This window comes from Antechinus flavipes, chromosome 3 (assembly GCF_016432865.1).
Source record: "Antechinus flavipes isolate AdamAnt ecotype Samford, QLD, Australia chromosome 3, AdamAnt_v2, whole genome shotgun sequence".
Classification (NCBI taxonomy): Eukaryota; Metazoa; Chordata; class Mammalia; order Dasyuromorphia; family Dasyuridae; genus Antechinus; species Antechinus flavipes.
The window spans coordinates 238,692,946-238,715,465 of NC_067400.1; the positions used below are offsets into that span (position 1 = coordinate 238,692,946).

The window sequence follows — 22,520 nt, forward strand, 5'->3', positions numbered from 1 at the left end:
ATAACCAAAGGTAGTATTTAAAAAGGAAAGAAAGAACTGATGGCTAACAAAGAGCCTGAAATTCATTTCACTTTGGTATCTGTGAAAAAAAAATCCATAGAAATTTTTTATATGCAAAAGTAAAAACTAGGAAATATTGACTGCTTAAAAAAAAAAACAAAAAAACAAAAAAAACTTAGCACTACCACAAAGTTGATTATAGCTTATCTCTTGCTAAATAGAAACTTGCCCTGGAATCGTTCTACTTTTTAGAGCTCAAATTCTTTATCTTAAAATATTAATACTCACTATAACATCTAACTTGAACTTATTGTGAAAATTGGCAAATATTTGGAAGCCAACTCTCTCAGAAGTCATAAAACCCTTTTATCTTATTTTTTAAAAATTTCCTTAATCCCTGGATAGGAATATATGAGAATAGAAAAGAAGGCTCAAAAAGCCAATAACCACAGTCTATTTTCATGGAATTTTTAACCACAAACACACACAAAACCCCCCCAAAACAATGGAAACTATGGACCTAGAGAATAATTACTTAGAGAAAGTAATCTAGATACATGTAGAAGCTATATACAAGTTTTAGTTATAGCACAACTAAAAGTCACAGTTTACTAAATGATATCTAGTGACCTTAAAGAGGTCACAAAAGAACTTTGAAAGTTGTCTAAGATTATCCCTTCAATACTGGATATGGGGAGAACAAAATTCACAGAATCATATATTTACAGCTGGAAAGACCTTACAGGTCTAGTCCAATTGTTTAATTTTACAGATAAGGAAAATGGTATTCAAAGACAAGAATAAGTAGCTTGAGGTCATATAGGTAGTAAGTAGACCTGACATTTGAATCCATTCTTCTGATTTCAAATCCAATTCTTTTTTCACTGTTTTATACTGCTTTCCCCAAAGGATTATCTATCTATCTGTATATCTATACACACACATACACACACATACGAGCAAAATACCCTAAACACTGCAGATCATTATTGGGAGGTGGGAGGAAGAGAGAGCAGGAAATAAAAAATGCTAAACTAAATTAAATTGTTTTAGAAATTTTGTATTAGTCAACATTTCCTAATTACCAAAGTATGTGCTAAACCATTCCAACATTTATTAAAACTGTGTATCTTATAAACCTATTTCTACAAGCCAAATATTTTTCTTTTTCCTTCTGGAAGATGTCACTTTTCCCTTAGAAGATGGATGAGGCAGAGGTGAACATATGGGGGTGTGATGAATCACAGATGAATATTACTAAAGCACAGGAAGAGTGGGAGGATTCATATTTGCCCACTCCTTAACATACATATTCTCTCTCTCTCTCTCTCTCTCTCTCTCTCTCTCTCTGTCTCACTCTTCCTCCTTCCCTCCCTCCCTCTTTCTTTCTCTCTCTCTTTGTTTTCTCTGTCTCTCTTTCTCTCTCTCTCTTTGTCTCTGTCTCTCTCTCTCACACACACACACATACACTCCTTATGATTAGTTCTTTTTCCATAACTGTAGCATATTCAAAATGTTTAGTTCACATACCTGCTACTTTATCTATTGACTCAGTTTTCATTACTATTTGATCTATTTCTATTCTAATCTAAGTTCTATTTAACCACCCAACTTTTAAAAGAGATTTTGGGCTCTCTTTTCATCAAAGGTTCTTAACAGGAAGTTACCCTAAAGGATCTATGGATAAATATCAGGTGTTTCATGAACTTAGAAAAAAGACCAGCACCCTATATCTTTAACATGAGTTATTTCCTTAGTAACTTCTTAGTAACATTTATTTTATGCATTTAAAAACATTCGGCAAAGGAATCCATACACTTTACTAGACTACTCAGAGAGTCCATGACAAAAACAAAAAACAAAAAAACAAGGTAAAAATCCTTGTTCTATACACATATTTAATACACATTTGTATTGTATGAATGCATTTTTTTTAGGCTAAAGCTTTTTCTTCCAAGGCCTTGCTCTCTTTGTTTCCCCAAAGTGCAGTCCTAGTCCCAGAACCTTTATCAGCTTCTTTTCTTTCTAATCTCTACAATGTTAAGCCTCACAGCTCAGTCTTTGGTACTCCTTTCTTTCCCCTTTTAAAATTCTCCCTTGGTTATCCTTCCCATGAATTCTATTGTCAACTTCCTCCAGAAAATTTTCTTTTGGTGATCCTGAGGTCCAGGTCATCATCCTCATCTACATGCTAAACTCCACTTGATGTCCCAACATTGCTTCTAACAACATCTAGAAGAACATATTCACTTAACTCTCCATATGCTTCTGGCATCTCTATGATTATTAATGATCCACTATTTTCTTAGTGGGAAGCTAAGAAAATAGCTGACTAAGCTCATAACCTTAGCTACTTTTGGTTATTCTCCATTCATCCTCCTTGGCCAGCTGCCAAGTACTAGCAATTCTACTATCACAATGTCTTTTGCCTCCTTGCCCTCCTTTTGGTTCCACCTTCCCTTTTGCCTTAGTTCAGGATCCCATTACCTCTCTCTTGGATTACTACTTCTCAGGCCATACAACCATATCTATAATCCTACCTCACCACCACCCGCCATGTTTCCTGATATCCTCCCTCTTCAGTATTTAGCTGCTTCTCCTAAGTTAAAGAGGCATCCAGGTAGGTCGGTAGCTTTCTCTTGCTTTAAAAAGTATGGTACCTTAAGTACATGTAATTATATATAAAGTGTGCTAGTGCCAATCAAAAGTATACTCAGTCACATAAAACAAATGTCATGATTGCAGAGGATAGATTTTGCTATAAAAATATGGTTATTAAAGAAATCATTCATAGTATAAGATTTTTAGCAATCTGTGATGAGACATAGAACTATATCTCAACATTCAAAATTACAAGAGATCTGAACATTTAGGGGTCATTAGCGGTTTTGCTCCTTTGCATATTAACAAAGCTTTGCAATACTAATGGCATCTTTTTTACTACAAAATCTTTTAAGAACCTATCTTTAACATTAGTTTTCTGACCTTCAATCCACCAACAGCGATTTAATTAAAATAATTTCAATAATTTCATAAATGTTTATTAAGCCTAAGACATGGTACTAGGCATAGGGGATATGGAGAAATTAAAAAGATATGTCTTCCTTCAAGAGAGATGTATTAAACATTTTTCCTGTGAAAATTCTATTTGTTGAAAGTGCAGAAAAATGATTTCATTTGACTCACAGAGGAAAGAAGCTGTGCTGAGGGAATTTGAAAGAAAAGTAACTCTTTAGATAAAAATTCTGAAAGGATTTTAGAGAAAACAATTTCTCAGAAGGAAAGGTATTGACATATAGTAGAGATGGTTACCATACATTGTTCCACAGTTATTCATTTAAATTTAATTGTTTTCTAGACTTTGGAGTTTATTGCTGGAGAATTCATTAAAAAATTATGGAATTGTTGCATAATGATTATTTGTGTTATATCTGACACAAAATATAAATTTTGGGTTTCTCACCTTCAATTATAGAAGGGTAACATTATAAAGGAAGAGGCCACAGTTTGAAATACAGAAGACTGAGAGCCAATACGCAAAAAAAGAAGATGGGTACAAGGGAGAAATGAGAGAAGATGGAGAAACTGCATACAGAAATCAAGACATTAGAAATCAAAAGACGTTTAGGTCAACAAGAAGCCAACGAGCCAAAAAAACTCACATGGCAAGCAGGATCTGCAGCTAATGTGGAAAGCTGATCTGAAGCTGATCCAGAAAGCATCAAGCTTGAATGATAGTTGGTGAAAACAAAATTCTATGTGGTGGATGAAGAACTAGGTGGGGAAAGACTGCTTTGCTTTCTAGTGCTATCCATAGCTCGATAGATATGAAACCCTTCAAAGGCTTGCTGCCTATATTGTCCTTCCATCTATGACGTAAAAGGGAAAATACTTTCAAAATTTATAGAAAGCAAAGCAAGCCCTGAATAGCTTTGCGAATCTCAAAATTAAAGAGAAATGTTTCTTTTTGAAAAAAAAAATTAATTATTTCTTTTTGGCAAGGCAATTGATGCCCAGGGTCACACAGCTAGTAAGTATTAACTGTCTTGAGGCTGCATTTTAACTCAGGTAACCAGGGCTGCTGCTTTATCCACTGTGCCCTGAATCTGCCTCTCACTGAAAAATTATTGTGGTGTTTCATCATCAAGCTAAAATAATAACCTGGCAAGCTCTGAAGATACTGGATTTAAGAGTTCTGCTAGCAAAAAGGGCAAAATTGTGCTTCATAGACTTTAGAGGAGCAGAAAAAGGCTTTGGCTAATAGGCAAATGGGAGAAACTTTTAAAAGATAAAGATGATATATGGTGTAAAATGTACCCCCAAAAATGATATATATCCAAAGGTACATTTCAGAGTCATAAGGTATCCTGGACACATTATTCATTTACCTCACTGCTAGATTTCTCTCTCTTCCCATTGTGGACCCTAGTAATGGGTGGGACCCAAATTAATGGATAGTATTATGTTTTGATTATCTTAATTTCATCTTAATGAGATGAAATAATAATTAAATTCATGTCCTGATAATTCTTTCTTTTGACTTTTCAATAAATATCACATTTTAAAGAATTATTATTGCCATTTTGATTAATTCATGTAAACAAGAAGCATGCCATTGGGGACTCAGGAGCTATCGTTGTGAGATTACACATGTATTTTTCCCATGTGATGGTTATCCCTAGCATCTTGAGAGTAAGTTAGTCACATGGTGATCACTGCCATTTCTTTAATCCTGGAAAAAGGCCTCCATAATTACCATCATGAATGCATGCTAAGGAGAGTTAAGAAGCCAGAAAGAGAAATGAAAGGTGTAGATGTCACAATGAGCATCATGCCTTTTAAGGGGGGAGAGAGAGAGAGAACTATATCAAGTTCTCCATAGAAAATTTCTCCTTCTTAACTGATTTTGTTTTATAATCTGCAAATATTTTCATGTTGCTTTTTTGCAAATATTTATTATCAGTACTATAGTATAAGAGAAGTAATGAACAGACTGAATGGATAAGTGAAAAAGCATTTATTAAGTACTTATTAATATATAAAGCTGATATCTCATTAAATAATATTTCTTATTACCTTTGTTGTTGGATTTTGTTGTTGTTGCTGTTGTTCAGTTGGGTCAGACTCAACATGACTCCATTTGGGTTTTTTTTGGCAAAGATATCTGAGTGGTTTGCCATCTCCTTCTTCAATTCATTTTATAAATGAGGAAACTGAAGCATACGGGGTAACGTGATTTGTCCAGGGTCATAAAGCTAATGACAGGCTAGATTTAAATTTAAGAAAATGAGTCTTCCTAATTTCCCAACCAGCACATTTATTGCTCCATCTAGTTTCGCTTTGTTGCCTTTATAGATGTGAAAAATACTAATTTTACCAATACCTTTCTTTGACCCTCCTCCAAGGAGTTCCTGTGAGCCATCTTTCCATTCATCTTCCATTTTTTCTTTTTTCTTTTGATTTCATTTATAGCAAGAACCCCAATGTTTTCCCCCGAAATCTGTATATTTACTATTGGTCACTAAACAAGTATCTTACATTTACAGTGCCAAAAGTCAAATTTTATAGACAGTAGAAAAGCTATCTAACCCTCCTCCAACTCCTTTTCTGACATTCTATCACTCAATGTCACTGCAGAATCAGGAATCTACACAGGACTAATAGCCATTTTATATTTTTCTTTCTTTTATAAATTGATATGGCTGTAAAGTTTCATTACCGAGTAACTGGCCTACTGATAAGATATCTCTCTGTAATTATCCGGTTTGTTCTTAGAAAACAGGCTTAAGCTGTTATTAAAGCCATTCTTGTACTCTTTCAACAGTTTTTAATCTATCCATCTACCCTTCAAGAACGCAGGGTCTTCCCTATAAGACAATGAAGGATCAGAGTAGGACTTTATGGAGGAAAGGGAGGAATATCATTAGAAAAATTTCCTCCACACCTTAATACCACAGACAATGAAAGGCTTAAGCCATAAGAAGCTGAGGAAGCAGTTTTATATAGCTGATTAAAAACTAACACTGGGCTTAACATTTTAGGTAAGAAGGCTGCTCACATAGATATATTATTAAAGCCCATGAAAAGTCTTCCTTTTGTGAGAAAAGGATAAAAACTGGCTGAAAATCTAATCTCTTCTCCAAACATGAGAATGCCAGATAAGCTGGTGAAGGAATATGCCATTGTGACTAGGCAGAATCAGGATATGTCTCAGTTACCTCAGCATGAAAATATTTTCCATTTGCATAATGAAAAAATGAATGCCTCACACAACCTCTACTGGCCTTTTGGACTAAGGATGTTTATACAGACAGAGGCAGGCTTACTAATTCTGCTATCAATTTCAACTCATTAAGAAGATCCAGAGTTCTCCAGTTGTTTTGTTAGCTTAAAATGTGTATGCCTGCAAGGCGTGTGTGTAAAAAGCTATAGAGTATGATTTTTAAAAGATATTTATCTAAATCTTAAGAAAGTTTAACCTGTTAGGCATTAATAATCTGGAAGAAAAGCAGAAATACTATTTATAAGGCTTTCTCTCAAAGCCCAAGTATTAAGAGAAAACACCCTGCACATTTCATTTCTTAAATGTGTGTTTGCACAAAACATCTTTCCTCTATTACTCCCCAAAGTGCTTTAAGGAAATGGAAGAATGAAGTTTCTAGTCAGCAGCTTGTAGAAACACACACACACACACACACACACACACACACACACACATCACGCAGCAGTCCAGGGGCTGAGCAGAATAAACTTAAGCCTTCCACATTCCCAAGTGTGTGCTTATGGAACTGAGTAAAGCAGCTAAAGATGTAAGCAAGAGAAGATAAATTAAATTCACTTCATGTCTCCTAAGCAGCCTCAGAAATCAATACCTCTGGAGCACCCATGCTATACTAGGAACTAAAATATCAGAACACATGGAGAAACGTTTCTATTCTAGTACTATTTAAAGTAGACAACAAGGGGGAAGCCAGGTGGTACAGCCCTAGAGTCAGAAGGACATTAGTTCAAATTCCATATCAGACACTTATTAGCTGTGTGACTCTGGTCAAGTCCTTTAATTCTGATTGCCTTGAAAAAAGCAAAGAACAAAATCAATCCCCCAATGAACAAGTATTTAGTAAGGGGCTTTGTGTAGTGCAGAACACTAGGGACCAAATTTTGTCCTACATCTCCATATACTTATGCAATTGATAGATACACATATATTGGTAGATTGGTAGATACATGAAAAATAAGATTAGATATTTGGTAGGTAGTAATCTTTTCACTCTTAGGGAAAAATAACTAGAATTTTTTTCCTAAGCGGCATACATTTTTTTCCGTCATCAAGTCAGATGTGCCGTTTATACAAGATTTCATACAAATTTTCAGGTGACACTTCTATCCTTGCTGCCTATTTATACTCTTCAATCTTTGCCCTCTGTACTTATTTCTTGCTTCTCTGGGTGAACTGGAACCAATTTTTAATAGTTTGAAAATTAAATTTCCAGAAGGAATTTAAAAAATTGGTAAAGACTACAAATCCAATTTGATTTATTGTTCTGTTGATTATCTAGACTTAAGAAGGCATTGGAGAAAACTTTGATAATGCAGATTAAATTGAAAGGTGTATCATATTTTTTTTTTTCTGGAGAGTCCTCTATTAAGCATTTATCTGTATAGTTGTGAAGACTTTCCCCGGTGGAATGGGCAGAAGAGACTAATTTGTTCAATGGCCATGAAAGCAGCTGAAGCAGGAGCTATGGAGAACTTAGAGCTTAGATAGATACAAAAGACAAGATCATCCACTGCATTTTGAGCAGTAGACCAGTCACCTTGACTCTGTCCTGCCACTGAACAGTGATGACTCTGGAAAAGAGAAACTAAGGATTTAGACTCATTTAAATTCAATTTACACACGAATCAAAAGCTATCACCCTCACCATTTTACCATTTCTACCTATCTCCAAGTCTTGTGATGACAGGCAAGTGATGAAGCAGTAAGTGCAGATACACAGGGAGCTATCATAACCCTGCACACAGGCAGCCCAAGCTATAGGATCATCTTATCACAGGACTGAAACAGCAGTGGGATTTGGCAGCCGGAGAGTGTCTGAACAGCCTTTTAAGGATCATACTGGTACATGGACTATTTGTGCCTGACCTGAGGTAGGTGCATTCCAAGTATGTATTAGTCTGATCTGTCACAGTTGGACATGACACACTGCAATTTGACTCTGATATAGTGATGTCATTTTGGTTCTCTTAGAGAATGAACAGCAACAATCACTACCAATCATCTGTATATCTATATATCCTAAACTTTGAAGGTCAAGCATAAGAATTGGTACAATATACAAGTACTAAACTTTCTCTGGACATTCAGAACTAATCATTTTACTTCAAGTTTTCTAGAAATCATAGTCTTGACTTTTCTTCTATTTTCTTCCTATTTCTATCCAAAAATAAAACCAGCAAAAAGTTCCCTACAGCTCTGTGATTCAAAGCATTTAAAATGGAGATTATCTCCAGTATATCCATTTGCATATAACTGTTTGCATACTGTCTCCTCCATCAGACTGACTTCTTTGAAGGCAAGGACTATTTGTACCTTTCTTGGTATATATGGAGAGTCTGGAACTTTAGCAAACACTTGAAAAATCCTTGCTGATTTACTGACTAGTCACTGAATGTTAGGAAATGTGAAAGAAGTGGTTTGTGGTTTTTCCATTTCTTATAAGATCTGACCATAAAGTTCAATTATTACATAAATGTGTAAGCTGTTACATTATTTTATCAAGTATAAAAAGGATATTCTTGGTTACAAAGCAATGTTTTTGCAAACCAGTGATATATCTTTTGGCTTTTCAGAGGTCTTCTCTATGTACCTCGTGGTTCTTAGTTATATTGAAAATGTCTGTTGAGTTTTGGATCTGTGAGATGTTGCACTCCTTTCTACTGTTAAAGATGGAAACTAAAATTTATCTTAACAGAAATCCCCAAATAATCCTTTGGCAAACTTTTAAATAGGGCAGCTATGTGATTTAATAGCTAAACCTCTGGGCCTAGAGTCAGGAAGGTATAAATTCAAATTTGGTCTTAGACACTATATGGTATCCTAAGCAAGTTCCCTTTAAAATGAGGATAAAATGGAAAACCTAGGCCTGATGAGTAAGTAGAAAGAGCAGTGGGCTGGTTATCAAAGTTCCTGAATTCTTATCCCATTTCTAGTACTAATTAAATGAATTTTTGGAGCCAGGTCATAACTCTTTGTCTTATTTCTCTTATCTTGTTATGAGCATAATTGGCTTTTCCTGTCTCACAGGACAATGGTAAAAGAGGAGAGATGATATGATAGCCACAGGATTACAGACATGCCTTGTTTTATTTTGCTTTTGCTTTACTGTACTTCACAAATAGTGCTGTTTTTAAAAAACAAGTTAAAAATTTGTGGCATCCTACATCAAGCAAGTCTTTTGGCACCATTTCCCCAAAAGCATCTGCTCAAATTGTGTCTCTCTGTCACATTTTGGGAATTCTCATAATATTTCAAACTATTTCATTTTTATTATTACTGTTATGATGATCTGTGATCTTTGTAATCATTTGGGGGATATCATGAACCATGCTTATCTAAGATGATGAACTTAAAAGATAAATATTGAATGTGTTCTGATTATTCCACTGCCTAGGTCTCCCTATTTTAAGACACAACAATATTGAAATTAGACTAATCAATAACTCTACAATGGCCTGTAAATGTTCAATTCAAAACAAAAGTCAATAAATACTCAAACTTCATCACTGTTTTATTTTAGGAAATTGCCATAGCTACCATAATCTTCAGCAACCATCAATCTCAAGTCAAGACCCTCTGCCAACAAAAATAATGACTTACTAGAGACTCAGATAAGTTAGCAATTTTTAGCAATAAAATATTTTAAAATTAAGGTATGTACATTGCTTTTTTAGACATAATACTACTGAACATTTAACAGACATAAACATAATTTTTATATGCACTAAACCCCCCCCCCAAATTCATGTGACTCATTTTGTGGTATTAATTTTATTTTGGCAGTCTCAAAGTGAACCTACAATAACTCCAAGGTATGCCTGTATCAATATTTCCTGGTCTTGCTAAGTTCTTTTCAGCTATAGACTCACAATTGATGTCATTCATCATCAACAGGAAGCTTAAAAGTCCTCTATTTCAAAATCAGAGACACTATTATGGAAGTACCAAATACTCTCTGCATGTGAACTCTAAGCCCTAAGATTCTAGAATTGACTATCATCCATGAGCAAAAGTTTTATGTTCTCTGGACGTCCTTATTTTCAAGAAAAAAGTCATTTAAGTTTTAAAAAGAGGAAATTAAAACAAGGAACTTCCCCAAACTACTATTATTCAAACTGTGGTTAATTGTGTAACTTTTAAAAAAGCATAGCCAAAACAGCAGATTAAATAGTTTTTCAAATTATGTTCAAGAAATAAATAGCCTTGCAGCTATCCAGCTGTCTGTAATAAACCACGGTCAAGTTCAAACCTTAGTTTGAACTTCAGGTCAGAAATTTGAACTTGGTTTCCTTAAAGGAACAAGCTCATTTGATTTGTTATCATTCTTATTATTATACTTTAGATCTATATATACTTAGAACACAAATGAAGAATACTCATTTTTATTAAGGGTGAGTTTCAAGTTTGTGAGAAAGGCCAATCTAGAGCAAAAATGAAGAGATACCAGCCCAAGCAAAATCTTTCCTACAAAATAATTCTGAAAGTAGAGATTTTTTTGAACCACTTCCAACTTCCCTGAGAGAACAGAGAGCTTTTAGGCCACCCAAACTGTATTTTATGGCAACCCTTTTTTAAAAAATGAAACATAAGGGAAACAACATGGAGTACAAAAATCCAATACATCCCTGAAAGTAGTCATTTCTAAGAATGGAGTTCTATGAACTGCAAGCACAGAAACATTTAGGTTGTGCAAACAAGATATAATCCCCAAGCCTACATTATTAAGACTTGGCATAATTAATGAAAATAAAGACAAAGATTTAAATGCATCCCTCTCAGAGAGCAATTTAAGCCTTTACCTCTTGGTAATCTGGGTAGGCTCCTGTAAATCTGGATCCAGTTCAAAGATCTCATTATCTAGAAGCCTTCGGAGTGTTATATCTGCCAGTTGCTCCATTATCTTAAATACCTCATCAAGATTAAGAAACATGGAAAAATCTCGCTCTTTGTTCTGTGTGGTAATGCGGATGGTGTCCGTCATGAAGACATTGCATGTTCTTTCTAGCTTCTGAACATCAACCCAGGGAATGATGAGTTTGACTGCAACAGAACAAAGTAAAATGGGCATCTTTATCCTCAAATTTTTCTTTATAAGTCAAATCTACCTATGTTATAAAACAGCAGTCCCAGTTTTTTGTTCTTTAAAAATGCAGTATTTTAGGTTTGTTTTTTGGTGTTTGTTTTAAAGGACAAAACTGGTCAGAGGTTAAATATCAAGATGAAAATTATTTTCAATTAATCAATAGCATTTATTAAGCACTTACTATGTGCCAAACAATATGCCAGACACTAGGGAGACAAAGAAAAAGCAAAAATAATTCTTGCTTTCAAGAAACTTGCAGTTTAATAAGGGCTACAACATATATATAAATCAGAATGTACAAAATAAATTTTAAAAATAGAGGGAAACAACCTTATAGGAAATGCATTAACAGCTGGGTATAGGGTGGGAACAGACTGGAGAAAAGAAAAGTCCTTCTGGAATAGAAATTACATAAATTATTTTTTAATCAATTTTTTTCTTTTGGAAAGTTTGGAAAGGAGAGAATATTCAAAGTATAAGGAAAAGCCAGTTTAAAGAATAGAGATGAGAGTGGTATATAAAAGAAACAATACACAAACCAGTTTTTTCTTTGCCACCATTTTCTAAAGTCACAAGATTAATCCAGTACAGTGGTTAATAAATGTAAGCATAAAGAATATCATTCTGAAGCATACTGTTAACAAGCATCCTATGCAAAGTTATTGAATATTTAGAACCACAAGAATAGTCAATAATTTTTTAAACCACCAACTGCAAGATTATGTATTCAAGGGCAACATTCATCTAATATTAAAAAAAAACCTATGAAAAGAGATTGTTTTAAGTTAAAAGATTTATTCATTGGCAAAGTTTCTCAAAATAGACTTAACATTTAGGTTGTGTCAAAGAACAGTATTAGAGACTTACAAATTTGAGTACAAATAGTTTTTATACAGCTCTTTTATTAAAAGAAAAAACCTACTGTTTGCACTATCTTTTATGGATACAAATTATATATTCTCTTGTAGGCTTGCCAGATAATGCTGAAGAAAAAACAAGTAATTGTATATTAGAGAATCAGAGCTGGAAGAGACCAGGGAAAGAGAGGCTTCTGTCTCCATCATTTTATACAGAAGGAAAGTGAGAGGCAGAAAAGTGAAGTGAATATAGCCACACAAGAAGTCAGTGGCAGAGTCAAGATTTGAAACCAGGCTCTCTGACTTCAAACCAGCTTTCCACTATACCCTGCTGCCAATAAAAACAAACAAACAAACAAACAAACAAACAAACAAACTAAAAACTATCAAGCAATGACTGTTATAGAAAGTTTATACCCTATATAGGACAGAGTTCAAATCAGGCTGAATTTCAAGTCAAAAAATCTGGGTAGGAGAACTAGGTCAAATGATACCTTAGCTGTGTAACCCTGTGCAAGTTATTTAAATTTCTGGGACTATAGTTACACAAATCTTTATCTATAATTAGCTAACAAGTTATTGTGAGGCAAGCACCCTATAAACCATAAAACACAGCATTCATTTAAATAAAAATGAAAGAAAACTAAGCAGTTTTTAGCAATAACTTTATTGGGTTTTTTTTAGTATTTTTTAGCAATAAGGTGAATATGGCTCAGTTCCTCAAGTCTTGTAATATCATAGGAGCAAGACAGTGTATTTCTGATTAATAACTGTTGGCATTTTGAAAACAAAATAGTTGAGCAAATGAGTTATTTTATTTCTATTATTTCTAATAACAAGTACACCTGTTTTCAGGCCCTTAAGAGTTTAAAACAGAAACAAAAAAATAAACCTCATAGAATGTTAGGAACTAGCAAGGACTTTCATTTCCTCTAGTCTAATCCTCTCATTTTAGAGACCAAAAAACTAAAACCCAAAGTAATGAATGGCTTGCCCAGTGTTCAATGTCAATTCAGATCCAGAAAATGATCTCAAATTCAGATTATCAAGACTTCTGCCTATACCATTTATACAGAGATATTGATACAAAGATATTGTTATAGATTTAATAATATATAAATTTATATATATGTATATACATATATCTATATCTATCTATCTATCTATATATAGAGAGATACATAATTCTACATACATACACACACACACATGAACATCTATGTGGGCAGCTAGATGGTACAATGTATACAACACCGGGGTCCTCTTTCTGAGTTTAAATCTGGCCTCAGATACTTACCAGCTGTGTAACCCTGGGAAAATCACATAACCCTGTTTGCCTCAGTTTCCTCATCTGTAAAATGAGGTAGAGAAGGAAATAACTAATTACTCCCGAATCACTGCCAAGAAAATCCCAAATGGGATCCTCAAGTTGGCCACGATTGAAAAACAACTGAACTTTCTCTGAACATCAGAGATTAAATAAGATGTGGTTCATTTATAAACTAGTGGATACCTGTTAATTTCAAGACTAACAATTTAGGAAAGGAACAGGAAAAGGAAGGCAAACTTAGTATAAACAAGAATATAAAAATACAGATAAATTAAAAACATTCGAGTCATATACCAGGCTCCTTCCTTTTGCTGAAACTAATCAGGTTCTGGAACAACAGGAAATAAGAATCAGGACCAGTTACTGCTTAAATGGAATTATACCATTTAAATAGAATCAGGCAGCTGGTTCTCTAATTTTTAAATTATATAATAAATTTACAGTATAATATGCATCCATCATCTATCTATCCATTGGGCACCATATGGTAATGTATTTAGAGTAAGCTATCCTATATTTGAGTTGTTACAGTTCAACCACTTAAAAAGCTCTTGAACCTTGGAAAAGTAACAACTTCACCAAGCCAGTTTCTTCATCTGTAAAACAATACTAATGATAATAACTAATATTTATATAGCATTTATGTAGTGCTTTAAGGTTTGTAAATCACTATATATAGGTTATCTAATTTGATCATCATAACAACCCTATGAAGCAGGGGCTATTATTATATACTCATTTTGCAAGCTGAGAGAAATTTAAAGACTTGCCTAGGAATACATACAATTAGGAAGTATCCTCTACAGAATTTGAAATGCTCTTGTTGACTCTAAGTCCAGTACTCTTATACACCGTATCAACTACCTAGCTACTAATTGCAATATGTTCTACCTTCTTCACAGGGTTTTAGCATCAAACAAGGCTAGAAAGGTATTTTAAGGAGCAATATAACCTTTAAGTACTACATAAGTTATTTGTATTCATATTATTTTTTACTTATTCCTCAATAAAAAGTCTAAATAAAATCAAAATTTAAGATCCAATGGATTTTTAATTCCTACCATATCCTCATTAAAATGAAGCTTTAATTTAGGATGGGCACACACCTAATTATGCTTCAATACAAGAGTAAGAAAGTTTTCATAACTGCCTAACTTGTTCATTCACATACAACTTCAGAGGATTCAACTTCAACCGATAGTGTCAAGTAACTCAGGATTATAAATTTAGACTGGAAGGAACCTTAGAGGCTATTTAATCCTCGTTTTACAAATGAGATAAACTGAAGCCCACAGAGATTATGTGTTTTGTCTGAGGTCATATAGGTAAGAAGAAGCAGAGCCAGGATTCAAATTCAGGTCTTGTTCTTTCATCACTATTCTTTTTATTGTACCATACTGTCTAGATAAAGATCTTGAAAAAGAACAAATTAAGAAGTTAATTACTTACCTTTTTTTTTTTTTCCTGTTTTAATATCCTCTATGGTATGCAAAACTATTTTCATTTACAAGGCCAAACTACTTCATATATTCATTACTTCACTGTCATTAGCATAACAATAATATGTTAAATTCTAGGAAGAAGGCTAGATAACCTTGTCTTTACATATATACAATAATGAAGATAGATGTGTATGTATGTATTTCTTATTACATGACTTATTCTACAATTAAAGAAAATGAAATCTTTTGCAAAATGCAAACATTGTTGAACAAATTCCACAAAAACTGATTAATTAAGGTCAATTAAAGTAACCCAAACAATGTGCAAGGCATTGTGATAAATGGGACAGATGGCTACAAAAGGGTTAAAAAATACCCAGCCTGGGCCCTCAAAGAACTTGGGATGAAGATGACAGCCAGAATTTATGGTCTGCATGAATCATCTCATTTCATCCTTATAATCCATGGTTTATACATGATATTACTTAGGAACATTGAGAAAAACAACATGTCAGCAATTACAGAATGATATCACACTTACACACACATGCAAAACTAAACAATAAACAAAAGGAGATTCTGACAAAATAAGGAAGTAAACACTATGAAGTAAGGCAACGCTATATGTAGTGGAGGGAAATAGTAGGCTTATAGTCAAAAGACTCATGTTCTGATCTTGACTGTAAGCAAGTCACTTTCTGGGCCATAATTTTTTTTTATCTCTAAAATTAAGAAATTGAACTAGATGGTCTTTAAGCTCTCTGATAACTGTTGAGAGAAATATTAGATAAATCTTTTTACAAGAAACTTCTGAGAAAGGCTTAAAAGGAAAGAGCAGGATTATAGATTGGCAGAGGGGTGATAATTGTTGTAATAAAAAAAAAATCTGTGACAAAGAGAAATTGAGGCACAAAGTTCCAAACATGATCAGCTTACTAGTAAAACTAGAAATTGCCAGTAAATAGGATCTAAGGCTCCTCAACAATTAAAAATATATCTGATAGAGCACCTCTATTGTAGTACTGAAAAGCAAAGTAATACAAATCTCATATAGCAAAATACTTATTACAAAGCAAAGCATGGGCTATAATTGGTCTGACTCAAAAGAAGGAGATTTCTATAATCCTGGACAACTGGACAAATAAAATCTCTGGAAAGCCCATGGTCAAGCAAAGTTCATGGATTAGATTTACTGATGGACTTCAGCCCATAAAAATAGGGAAGTTAAACTTCAAATTTTACTAACAGGAGCTAATTTGAATCTATCTAACAAGTCATATACATCATGTCTGAATTTGATTTAGAAATACTGATTCTGTTTAGATACAATTCTCAATCAATAATTAATCATCAATTATCAGTTTTCAAATTTCACAGAATATTTTAAACTAATGTAGTGGAATGAAGATGAGACTAAGAAAAAGATAAAAGTAGATTAGCTTGCCTAGGCACAAATAGGGAAGAACAAGAATTGAGGTTGGTAAAATGGGGGTTGGGAAAGCAAAGGTGAGGAAATTCACAACTGACTGATGGTGATCTCTGAAAAGCATTGTTTATTTATAGATGATCTTTTTTTCCCCAACCCTCTCCCCACATACACACTAATCTGTCTCTCCTCAAAATAGATCAACATTGAAAATTTAATTATTTCAACAAACTTTGAGTTCCATTAGCATAATTGTTACCTCTTGAATCTGACCATCTGAAAGTTTATGGTGGCCACAGAAGAGCCTTCAAAGGGGAATGACAGGAAACAAAATATTCAAATGTCATCAATCCTCTGTGGCAAAAGCTTTATGTTTTGTAGAATCTAAAGTGAACCAGGAAGAATAATTCCCTTTCTGAAGGAAAACTCAATTCAATAATTCTTTCAGAGAACAGGATTAGAATTCAATATTTGGAAGTTTATAAATAGTTCTCTGATGTTAATGAGTAAAGAGTATTGGATAAGAAGAATTCATTTTGTTTATTCTAAAATCAATTTCAATATTATTTTTTACAAACAATATTGTAGTGAAAATAACTTGAATATCTATAACCAAGCTTGCTGTCAGAGAAATGATTTTTAGAGAAGCAAAAATAACTAGTTGCCTAGAATCAAGACTTAAATTAATACAAGTAAATAAGTGTCTGTATAATTCATTTAGCAATTAATCACATACTGTCTTCTGACACCTTTCCTATTATTGACTTGAACTATTAAATAATAGTACACGATTTAAATAAATTTCTAAATCTAAGTCCTCCAACTAGACTATAAGCTTCTAGAAGGCAGGAATCAGGTGATTTATTCATCACTGCATCTACCATCTACAATGCCTTTCTCAGAGCAGACATTCAAGTAATACTGGTTGACATGATGTATGATCATTTATGATTTATGATTTTTTTACTTACGTTCCTTGCCCAGGAAGAAAGAGTAAAAGCAGAGGTGGTTAATGCTCAGATACAGCCAACCCTGACGAGGGACCCGGCCTTTCCAACAACAGCAAGAATAATATGTTATCAACTTCTCAGCTTCAGGAAAATTAAATCTAGCTTCAAATTTCACCAATGCCTCTCGAAACTTCTCTGGCTCTTCCTCTTGTTCTGCTAATTTACTGCTAGTTTCTTCTGCAATCAAGGCCTGTTGGGAACAAAAAAATTCTTTTCTAATTAAGAAAGGAAATGGAAGGTAGTTTGGGTTGTTGGAAGCTAATTAAAGGGATCCAGAGACAAAAAAGACAAATAATAACTCATGTTTTAAGTATAATTCCTTAAATGCCTTATATAAAAGGTTTTAAAATGTTAATATATAGTAACAAATTCTCAAGATTTATAACATCTGATAAAACTTCATTCCCACTTTGCAATTAGGCAAAAAAAAAAAAAAAAAAAAAAAAAAGATCCTTAATTTGTTTAAAGAATCCCAAGAATAAGCATAAATACCATCCCGGAAACACCTAGATCACAGGGAGGAAGCAAAGGGGAGTGCCCTGTTTCCCCTTCTATTTTACACTCACAGCCAGGCCTTCCTTAAATTTTTACTTCAGAGCTCAAGATTCAAACTAACAATATCATAAATATAGATGAGAAAACAGGCCCAAAGAGAGGAATTCAGTTGCTCAAGGTTATAAAACTAGGAAAAGAGCCTAAACAGTTTGTGACAGCATAGGAAGATGAACATAGAACTCTTGCTTGCAAGTACAGTATTCTTTCCAGTACATCACAAAACTTAGTTTGGAAAAAACAAACAAAACTTTTTTTGGAATTAAAGGTATACCCCTCACTGAAAAGACTTGAAAAAAATCTCTTTATTTATAAAACAAACAAAAATTTTGGGTTTTTTAAAAAGAATTTAAAAATGCATCTTTAAGAAAGGACCTAGAGTACTGCCCCCCAAAAGAAGAAAAGACAGAAAAAAGAGTGTTAGTAAAGAATCTTTCAAAAATGCACTAAAGAGCACAGAGAAAGCTCAGGAGGAGCCACTAGGCAGGACTGATTTGAAAATATCATGTTAAATTCATGATATGCTTAAAACAACTGAACATAATAGAAATTTGTGGTTTCAAATAATATTTTTTCTATTCTACATCTTTTTTTTTTTTTTTGGTTATTAATTAAATTTCAGGATGGAATGCCTGCATTGGATTTTGAAAGATCCAAATTTGAATCCTATCTTGTCTGATATGAAAAAAATCACTCAATTTATCTTAGCTTCATCTTTCTTATCGGTAAAAATGGAGAAAAAAAACAATAGCACCTTATTTGTAAAAATGGGGACAAAAACAATTTTTGTAAGGATCAGATGAGATAAAACTTGTAAAGTACTTTGCAAATTTAAAAGTGCTATAGAAATTTTAGCTATTATTATTTTTACAATCACATGAAGTTAATATGTAACTATCTTAGAAATTAACAAATAAGACAGAATAGTTATGATAACCCAATGAAATACAGTGGTATCAGTAGAAATGATAAAATAGTGAAAGGAATCCCATGGAACCACAAGTTTAAGAACTCACCTTTATAGAGTTTTGCAGAGTACTTTGTAGAGAGTATCTTATTGGATCCCCACAACCACTCAGAAGGTAGACAACATAAGTATTTTCCCTATTTTACAACTGGGAAAACTAGCTACATGATTCAGACAAGGTCAGGCTGTGATGGAGAAGCTGACAGTGTTTGAACTCCAAGTTTGGAGCTCAAATAGTTGGGTCCCAGGAATCCTCATAGGAAGGGAGTTTATTTTTTTTTCTTTCAAAGCTTTGTAAGGCAGTTGGAAGTTTGGGGTGTGAATAGGAAATACTTCATTCCCTAGGACTTCTGGCAGGAGAAGTAATAGGAAAACAAACATCACTGTTTTTTTGTTTTTTTTTTTTCCCCATAAGCTACAATTCAGCAATTGTAGCCAGCAGCTTTAGATTGGGTCTTTTACTTTCTAACTGCTGGCTTATAAAACTATACAGTCAGCAGAGCCTTTATCTAAAAAGGCTTTTCATTTCAGAGTCTTTCCAAGACTGTTTCGACTGTGAACAATTTCATCTTTCTTTCATCTAAGAGTAGACCACAAGGGCTAAAAAAAATGCAACAATGGCTGCTAGGTGATGCAGTGGATAAAGTTGGGAAGGTCTGAGTTCAAATCAGCCTTGATTTCCTCAACTATAAAATGGAGGAAATTATATCATCTACCTGTCAGGATGGTTAGAAAGGATCAGATGAGGTAAAATTTGTAAAGCACTTAGCACAGTGTCTGGCACATAGTAGGTGATATATAAATGCTTATTCCCTTAAGAAAATGACTTACCCAAACATTAAAAAAATCTAAAAAAGAGTGTATTTCTAAAAATGGAGCTTAAAGAGGTGCTATTTGGTACTTAGAAAGAAGATGGAAGTACAAGGGCACAGTGGGAGAAAATGGTAACACAAGTCAAGTCAAGGTTGAGGAACCAAAGGTGCTAGCATCTATAGCTAGTCTTTATTGCCAGCCCTACTCTAGGTCCTTGGTACTTTAGCTAGAACTAGCCCAGCTAACAAAAATATCCCTGAATAGAATAGGTTACAAAATTATAGATTTAGAGCTAAACAGGACCTTAAGAATCATCTAATCCAGTACCATACTTTACAGAGGAGACTTCCCCAGAGTCTATTTAATTGGCTTGCCCAAAGTCACAGCCAGGTTCTCTGGTTCCAAAATTAACACTTCTTCCACTGTAACACATTGCTCTGTTACCACCTATATGGTAGTCACCATGTCTGAGTTGTTGTTCTGTCTAAACCTGGTTGGTTCTTAACCTTTGGCAGTGTGATTATGTCTATGGACATGGAAATGCCAAATTGCAGTTAGAAGTTAATCACAAAAGAGATGTGATTCCCACCTCATACCCCCAACACTGTATAAATTCCCTAAAATCTCTTCTCAGACCTTAAGAACTCTGATTTAGATTATGACAAAGACTGCCAAATTTTCTGGAAAGAATATATTTTGAAACCATTGAAGGGAAATAATGTATCACCTAACTCAATCACACCTCTGACACATTAAATGTCACATGTTACATACAACAACAAATATTACATATAACTTGTATGAATAAAAGCAATTATTTTCTTGAAAACTTGAGTGTTGGAATCCTTACTAACTGCTAAGTAATTAGAGTTGATCTAATCTTACAAGAAGTTGTTTTGGCCAGAACCTGAAACAAGGTACTAAGTAGAACTAATTAATACAAGGCTTGTGTTCACACCTTTACTCATTGGAGTTCAATGAGTTCACACCTCCCTTGAAGCTCGTTGGGCCAGAGAGCACTATGGGAGAAAACCCATAATCCCTCTCTCTCGTATCCCACAATTCCTCCCTCTTGGATAAAAGAAACAGACAGAAGCTCTCGGTCAGATTTCAATAGAGTTACGCCAGAAGCCCTCTCTCCGAGGCAAGGCAGAATATTTTCCACTTGGCTGGCTGGTGGCAGAAGAAGCGTTCTAGAGAGGAAGACGCTACAGGTCGAGATTTCACCGGAATGACATGAAGACTGGAGCTGGCTGGAGGCTGAAGAAAAGCAGAGGCAGAGGCCGAAGGACCAGACAATTGGATTTAAAGACATTTGGAGAGAGCTCTTGGAACCAAGCAGAGAGATAGGCCGAACAGGGACCGACAAAATCCTGATTCCAGGGAAGGCACCCAGAGAGAACTTTTATAATATTTTATAGAAGAACAAGAACCCCACATTTGAAGCTCACAACATTTTGGCGCCCTGAACGTGGGACAAACAAACCCCTCAGTGGATTTCAGTGGAAAAGCTCTGATCCTGATTCAAGTGGAAAAGCCTCTGATCCTGATCCAGTGGAAAAGACTTCAACCCAGAAATTAGGGTGAGTGCAACAAAGAAATTTTATTAGAAGAGTTAAAGTAGAATTTCAGCTAAGATGGGACAGATATTTAGAAAACAGCCTGTTTCTGTTCAAGGAAAATGTTTAGAGAGCATTGTCAAAGTTATGGAAAGCCAAGGTTTAATTATAAGTTTACAGCAAATCACTGAACTTTTACAAACTGTAAAGGACATATGTCCTTGTTTCTCTCTTGATAAGGAATTAGATCTAAATGAATGGAAATTGGTTGGAGAGGATCTTCGTCAATTCTATGACAAAAATGGGCCTAACTCAATAATTAATACATATAATGTAATACAATTGGCTATAAGAAGTTATTTAAGTGATAGAATGATGAAAAGGAAAGTACAGGAGGAAGTGCCAACTTTACTAGGTGAAAAGGAGGACGAATCAGATGAGAATGGAGTTAATTACAATTCTGAGTATGATACTTCACAGCAGGAGGAATTAGGTGATTCCACATCTCATGACCCTCCCCCCACAATTAACCCTTCATGGGTGGAACAAGGGGGAGGGAGAGAGACAGAAACACAGTCAGCTTCTCCTGTAAAGCAGAATTTGACAAGATTAGAAAAAGCATTAATTAAAGCAAAAAATGAAGGAGAAGATATATCTGATTTTATAAATGCAAATCCTGTGATTGAAGAGCTCAACTCCTCAGGTCAAAAAGAGAGAAAATACACTCCTTTTAATTTGGGACGCAATAGGCAAAAAGGAGCTGTTGTACAAATCACTTTTGACCAACTAGCTGGTGAAGGTCAGTATGCAGAGAGTTCAGAACAGATTTATTATCCCATAACAGTCTATGAGCAAATTTCTAAGGCTGCAATAAAAGCTTGGAATTCTCTCCCTGGACAGAAAGATGGAAATAATGCTTTCACAAAAATAGAGCAAGGTCCCAATGAATCTTTTGCAGATTTTGTGGGACGTCTGCAAACAGCTGTAATAAGAACCATTGGAGATAATGCTGCCACAGAAATAATGACTAGACATTTGGCTAAGGAAAATGCCAATGAGGTTTGCAAGAGAATTATATGGGGGCTAGACAAAAATGCTTCTTTAGAGGAAATCATAAGACGCTGTGCCACAGTGGGCACAAATGCTTATTATGCCCAGACTATGGTGAACTTGGAAAGACAAGGTCCTTCTTGGCAGAGGA

At 34.3% G+C, this 22,520-nt stretch overlaps 1 protein-coding gene across 2 annotated transcripts in view; it reads right to left on the reverse strand.

Annotated features, from left to right (window-relative positions):
- The window catches only part of TBC1D8 (TBC1 domain family member 8), a 126,045-nt gene that overhangs the window by 30,565 nt on the left and 72,960 nt on the right, over positions 1-22,520 (reverse strand). For both annotated transcript variants that reach the window (XM_051984741.1, XM_051984740.1), the window contains exons 4-5: positions 17,390-17,618; positions 11,080-11,320 (exon numbers count right to left, since the gene is read on the reverse strand). In XM_051984741.1, the coding sequence (XP_051840701.1) occupies positions 11,080-11,320; positions 17,390-17,618 (470 nt within the window). The remainder of the gene's footprint in view (positions 1-11,079; positions 11,321-17,389; positions 17,619-22,520) is intronic.